Below are 6,993 nucleotides of genomic sequence, written 5' to 3'. Positions count from 1 at the left end.
GTCACCTAGCACGGCTCATATCGGTGTCTGTGTGTGGATTGACCCAGGGAGTGATCCTGGGTTGGAGATGGGGCAGGAGTGTCTTACCCATCTCTTGTAGGTTTCTGAAGACAGGAGGGAGAAGGCCCCCACAGGAGCCCTGTCTCTATGCTCTGGGGGGCCCCTCCCCTCATTCCCGAGTAACCTCAGTGGCCTCCTCACTTCTGTGCTTACAGAACTACTTTGAGAGCTACCTCTCCATCGCGTCCACCGTGCCCTCCGTGCTGTGCCTTGTGGCGAACTTCCTGCTTGTCAACAGGTAGGCCCGTTCCCCCCTCTCCCAAGCCCGACCTCCACGACCTTCCCTGCCAGCCTCTTCCACTTCCCTTTGTCCATAGCTGCTGCTTTTCTGCCTGCTTAAAGGGTGGCCGCCAAGGTAGGAGGCAGGCAGCTCCGGCTCCTCCGTGAAGATTGGGAAGTCAGATCGGTTACCTGGGGGGGCCCTGCTGGTGGGAGGCCCCGCCTGGAAGCGGACTTTCTGAGCCACACTCTGTGACATGGCATCAGCAGCCAGCAGGAGACGGGGGACGTGGGTCTTCTTCCATCTTCCTCTCCAGGGGGCCTGTCTATCAATGGCTGCCCTGGCTGTGGGCCTTGCAGCCAAGGGACACCACCTGGATGGTGAGGCGGGGCCCGGAAGCAAGTCCTGTGGAAGCTGGTCTTCCGAGCTTTTCTGAGAGCAGGTTGAAGTGAAGAGCCTGGCATCCCATGAGTCTGGCTCTGGCTGTGGGGACTGGCTCACCTAATTGCTCGGTGCTAAGCTGGTGACACCAGCTCGTGTGTCGACTACTCACAAAGGGATCAGTGGGGAACTTCCAACCTGTTAGTGAGGGGCTGGGAGAGAGCCGCCATCTGGACACGCCATGGAAGAAGGAATGACTTAGGAGACAGCCAGGCCAATAGCATGGCCCGTAGACCCCACTGGGTGGGTGGCTGTTGCCATCCATCCTCAGTCAAGGTTTACAAGGCCAACAGCCCCAGCTACTGTGCCTGCATATTCTCTGAGCTATCGCCAGGTGATAACAGCGGCTACGTCATGTTTCAGAAACCTGAATTGGGGCACAACCTACTGAAACCTTAAATCTCTAATGGCAAACCCGTTTTGCCTAACTTTGCTCAATTTGTAGTGATTGCCTGGATTTCTGGTTGAACAGGAATCTAAGGCACGTTTGGCCTTGGGGAGTGTGCTGGGATGGATTAGTGATGTCTGCCTGAGTACAGAATAGAGGGGGCAGCACATGTGCCTCATGTGTGCTGAGCCTGCACTGGCCAGTCTTTCCAAACATGTTACGCTCTGGGGCTGTTCCAATGACCTGTTGTGTAAAAATTATCCCAGAGCATAGTGGCTTAAAACAGTAACCATAATTAGTATCTCTCATGATTCTGGGAATCAGCGGGCTCGGTTGGCAGCTCTGACTTGGTGTCTCTCATGTGGTTGCAGACAGCTGGGATTGGAGCTGGCCTCCTAGGGGGCTCCTCTTCTCCCCTCCCCTCTCCTCCCCTCCGCTCCCCTCTCCCTGTAGTCTCTCCCATGTTGGCCTCAGGTAGTAGGGCCTTTCATCTTGTGGCTGAAGAACAAGTGCTCCAAGAGACAAGGCAGAAGCCACGTGGTTCTCGTAACCTACTCTCTGCAGTCACATGGTGTCACTCTGCGTCACCGACTGCCCAAGGCAGTCACAGAGCCCCCTGGTTCCAAGGGGACAGAGACCCCCTCTCTCAATGGAAGGAATGCTGAAGAGTGTGCACCCATCTTCAAACCGAAGTGCAGGCTGGAAGAGCAAGAAGGAGAACGGTGCTCAGATGGCCTCAGGGCCCTTGTCCTGGCACATGGGGCTACCTTCTACCTTCAGTGTCCTAAGAGGTGGGGGTGCAGCCTCCAGAGACCCCAGACCTGAGGAGGTGGAGGAATGGAGCTAGGAGCAGAGCCAGGGGTTCCCTCAGCACTGTCAGCCCCTGGAGGGCACAGCTGGGTCCCTGGCAGTGACTTGAAAGAGAGCATGAGGACAGGAAGGGGATGGAAGAGGAGGGGGACAGCCCCATGGGGAGAGTCCCTCGGCTCCTCACTACCCTCTCTCCTCTCTAAGCCTCTCTCATGACCCTCTGTCCACTCACTTGTGCAGCTGGGCTAGCGCAGGCGCACATAAATGAGAGCTCCTGCCCCTTCCTGATCTGGAGTCTCTATCTGAGCTGTAACAAGGGGTGATGCCTGCAGATCCCATGTTGTATCACTTAGGCTGCACAGCAACCCAGGAGGGCGGCTGTGTCATGACTGAGTTACCAAGCGGTGGTGAAGTCCAGGTCAGGAGCCATCCTGGGGCTGGGGTCAGCAGGGGCAGGGAAGGCCCTCCTAGGGCCCTGGGAGAATAGAATACTCTCTAGGAAGAGCACTGAGCACTTCTGAACACGCGCTCCCTCCTTTGATCCCTGCCACAGCCTAGAACAGGAAACTTACTGCCTTGTTTTACAGGTGGTCCCATGGCTGATAAGAAGGTGCAGCCAGCATTGGAACTGGGATCCTTCTCCCCCACATCTGTGCCTAGAACCTTGGGCCCCCTACCTCCTGATCCCCAGGTTTTCCGGCCCCTCCCTGCAGCCAGAGCCACACCTCAGACCCTTCACCTGAGGGCTTGTCCCGCCCTGGCTTCCAGCTGCTGCAAGGAGGGAGGTGCTTAGGAAGGCCTGGGTCTGCCTGCAATGGGGACCCGGGGCTGCAGTGGGGACCCAGGGCTGCCTGGTTGGGCAGAGAGCTGGCCCTGAGGGCTGAGCAATTCAGGCTTCCTCCAGAGGTCCAGCCTGCCCGAGCCTGGCCTTGCCCTCCGCTGGCCACGGGAGAGCAATGTGGGGAGTGCTCCAAGCCCCCCGGAAGGTGGTTTGAGGCTGAGCTGTTTTTTGTTTAATGTGCGAGAATGAAACGTCTCGTTTTCTCGCCTCCTGGAGAACCCTGGCTTTCTCTGACTGGCTCATCCATAACCGCCGAGCGTTTTATTATGCTCAATCCTCAGCATCATAAATACTTATGAGGAGGATTTACATGTGGGAGATTTGTGAAGAAATCAGTCCCCTGGGGTCCTGAGCCTCACAAGCAAGGGGGTGGGGGAGCTGGCAGCCAGCCTGGGACAGCTGGCAACCCTCTCCGTGTCTCAGGGCCGTGTGACCTGCCCCGGGTCCAGGCGCTGGAGCAATCTCGGCCTCCCCTGTCCCAGTGCAGAACACCCACACCGGGGCAACACTTGTCAAGACTTCCCCTAAAATCCCAACAGCATCACCATCCCCTGGACCACTTTCAGAGAGTGGAGCCAGCGTGCCCCATTAGTGTATGTGGGGCAGGCTGCACTAGCATGTATTATAAAGCTTTATGAGCATTGAAAATAGCCCCGGGCCAGGTCCCGAGCGCCTGGGGCCCACGGAGGAGAAGGGGTTATGCAGCCAGTAATGAGCAGGCCAGGAGGAGACCCGTGCAGGTGAGGGGCCTTATGGGGAGGTGGAGGCAAAGGTGGCTTGCTTTGCTTTTTAATGCATGTGGCATTTACCTCCTCATCCCTGACTCTCCCCTCCCCTCCCCACCCTGTGGGTGCTGGGGAAGAAGTCCCCACTCTCTCCAAAGCATCCGTCCTGTTCAAGTAGCTACATACGGGGTGGTGACAGGCACAGGAGCTCCTGCGAGGCCCCAGAGCTCCCGAGGTGGACTGTCCTGCAGGGCCTGTGAGGAGGTGGGTAGAGGCAGAAGCTATCCCAAGGCCGCTGGAAACGCTGCAGGTGCTCACAGCTGTCTCCCTGCCACGCTGAGGGGTCAGGAGGCAGAGTGGGAGGCTCAGGCCCAGTGTGAAAGCCGCCCCTGCACTGCTGGTACCCCTGCTTGTCCGCTCGTGTATCCAGCTGATGTTTGCCAGGTGCCTGCCAGGCCCATGCCAGCCCTCAGGATAACAGCTTACATAGGCCCTGTTCTGTGTAGCTCCGTACCTCCTGGTCTGGCCGGTTCCTTCTTTTTGCCCCAAGGAACTGTTAACACCTTTGGGCATTTGTCCCCAGCCTCTCGCCACTGGGTGTCTTCAGATTTAGAGTCATCAGCTGGAAGGGGCTGAATGTTACCTTATCCAGCCTCTTCTTCTTGGAGATGTGGAGACTGAGGCCCAGAAAGGTTGACTGTTCGTGTGGGGTCACATAGTGAGTCAGTGCAGAGCTGGCCAGGACTCCAGTCTCTGAGGAGTCCCTGCTGGCTCTTCTTTTGGGGGTGAACGGGGGCAGCTCCAGCTGCTGGGGGAGGGCGGGGCACTGTGTGGCAGCATTGAGTGTGTAGGATCTCCCCAAGCATCAGAGGTAAGGCCTGCCCACCAGCCTCCAGGGCACCTGTGTGCACTTACACAGATGCTCAGGGCCCCGGGGATTCCGGTGCTCCACCTGGCTGCCCACCAGCTCCTGCCCAGGCCTAGACCCCTGCGGACCCCGGGAAGATGAGTCTTAGTGTGGGGCTCCCCAGAAATAGACCCCGGAACAAGGATTTTATTTAGAAGTAGTGTATTTGGGAGATGAAGGTAGGAGAGTGGGGAAGGGAGAGGAAGGAAATGGGGGGATGAGGACACATATGTAATAATAAAAATAGAATAAATAAATAAATAGACAAAAGCACTAAAAAAGAATGCCCATGGGGTGTACCACGCCTGACCTGCCAGGGAAGCTCTGGGTTCCTGGAAAGCACACGCCCCGTGGGAAGGAGCTGGGGTGTTTATCCACTTCCTTCCTGGGCACTGGTTGAGTTTGCTCTTAGCAGGTGTTAATCACCTGTCACTTGCAGCCTGCTTCCTAGTAAGAGGGCAGGCACAGGGGCGGGCACCCTGAGCATGTGCTCCCAGCTGGAAGCCGTGATTGCCTCTTTGTGTTAGTTGGCACCCTTAGATCCACATAGCCACTCCTTCAGGTAGACTCAGTCCCCTCCCTGTGGTACAGATGACACAAGAGACACAAGAAAGATGTTCTCATTCTTCACCTGGGAAGTTCCAGTAAGGTCTGCCTCCAGGCTCTGCTGCGCTGGGGCTCTGCAGACCCGGGTTCTAGTCCCAGCTCCCCACAGATTACACCACGGCTCCGGACCATCCCTTCACTTCTTGGGCTTCCTTCTGCCTCAGAAAGCAGAGGCAGCACTGGCTCCGTCAGCCGGATCAGAAGGGAACAGATTAGCCTGGGGCCACAAAAGCACTAGAAAAATTTTTTTCTTGCTTTTCATGTTCATCATTTCACACCTATTTATGTACGTATATTTTTTTCTACCTTTCAAATCTTTATAATTTTTTTAGTCAAAAAAAGAAATTGTGTATAACTAATCTGGCTTTTCTCCCAGCCCTCACCCACTGGTTAGCAGGAAAATTAACTTAACTTCCAATCCGATTTAAAGCTTAGTCTAATCTGATGATTTAAACAGCCTCTTTATTATTATTTTTTTTTTGAAGCAGCCTCTTTAGATGATGTTCTCTCTCCCTGGAATAAGAATGTGCAGTTTCTCTGAGAGTCAGCCTTCCCTCTCCTCCCTGAAGGGCAGTGACTGGGCAGGGTGGGGGGTGGGGGGAGTGTAGGGCTTACATTCGGGGTGGGAGGTGGGGCAGGGGGCTGGCCCTGAGCTGCACAGCTTGGCCTCAGCTGCTGCCCACAACGGAGACCATCCCAGGAGAACCCTGCCCTGGCCGCTTGTCTGGACCACCTGTGCTTCCTTTGTTCCGGGGGGCACTGGAGTGTCTATTCTGAGACCAGACTGCAGCCAGACCTGGGTTCACAGCCAAATGACCTTGAGCAGCTTCCTCAGCTTCTCTGACCTCAGTGTCCTTCTCTGTGCCTGTGGGATAGGTAGGAATGCCTGTCTGTGGAGCTGGTGTGTGGAGTCAGCGTTAGCACATAGAAAATGCTTAGTAGCGGACCTACACAAATTAAGTGCCCAGTGTTTGCTGTGACCATGATAGTGATGATGTGTTCCTTCTTTCTCTTTTCTCCCCGCACTGCTACTCTGTCAAACACTAGAGCAAGTCAGCAGGAGCTCAGCCCTGTGGCAGGAGGAGCGGGGGCTTGCCCCAGGAGCCCTCATGCTCTGTCCTGAACCTCACAGCAAGACAGAAAGAAGCAGCGTCCGCCGAGCATTTGCTCTGAGCCGGACACTGCCCACTGCACTCTGCACACACCCCTGTGGAGATCCTCACAGCCACTGGGCGGATAGACTCAGTCCCCTCCCTGTGGTACAGATGCAGAAGCTGAAGCCAGAGAAGTTGAGTCATTTATCCAAGGCCGCACAGCGAGTGCTCTGGGAAGGGCAGGATTCAGACCCAGGCCTCCTAACTGCAGATGGACAGTCCCAGTCCCTGAGCTCCCCTGCTTCCCTTAAGAATGTCCCCCACCCCCGGCCTGGCATGGAGCCTGAGGGGGTCTAACCACTTCTGCGTCTTCACCCTAGAGTTCCGGTTCATGTCCGTGTGCTGGCCTCGCTGTCTGTCATGCTGGCCATCTTCGTGGTCATGACCGTGCTGGTGAAGGTGGACACCTCCTCCTGGACCCGCAGCTTCTTTGCTGTCACCATCGCCTGCATGGCCATCCTCAGTGGCACCTCCACCGTCTTCAATAGCAGCGTCTTCGGCATGACGGGCTCCTTCCCTATGAGGAATTCTCAGGCGCTGATATCAGGTGAGAGCTGGGGTCCAGACAGCCGGCCAGGTTAGTCCTGCCGGTGACACGTGAAGGAGCCAGAGGGGAGCACGTGACTGCCCTTTGAGCAAAGGAAGTGTTAGGTGTGGTTCCATGACCTATTATTGTGTTCTGTTTTGCTCAGAAATCTGCAAATGGCATGCTCACCTGGCTGGCACGTTGGTGCTGGCCGTTGGCTGGAAGTTCAGCCAGGGCTGGGGCTGGGGCCAGGGTTGCTCTCCACCCGGACCCTGCCATGGCTGCTGGGCTTCCCGGTGGCATGCTCTGGGTTAC

At 56.4% G+C, this 6,993-nt stretch overlaps 1 protein-coding gene across 1 annotated transcript; it reads left to right on the top strand.

Annotated features, from left to right (window-relative positions):
* Positions 1 to 215: 215 nt before the first annotated feature.
* LOC102420135 (equilibrative nucleoside transporter 3-like) lies at positions 216 to 6,699 on the top strand (the record flags this gene model as incomplete). The annotated part of the gene is made up of 2 exons (XM_006108931.3): positions 216 to 298; positions 6,473 to 6,699. Coding segments are annotated over 2 exons (310 nt in total), but the record flags the coding sequence as incomplete, so codon positions are not given.
* Positions 6,700 to 6,993: the final 294 nt, after the last annotated feature.

The sequence above is a fragment of the Myotis lucifugus genome, unplaced genomic scaffold, assembly GCF_000147115.1.
Source record: "Myotis lucifugus unplaced genomic scaffold, Myoluc2.0 scaffold_4403, whole genome shotgun sequence".
NCBI lineage: Eukaryota > Metazoa > Chordata > Mammalia > Chiroptera > Vespertilionidae > Myotis > Myotis lucifugus.
Note: the sequence above shows the minus strand (reverse complement) of the source record. Positions and strands in the feature narration are given on the sequence as shown.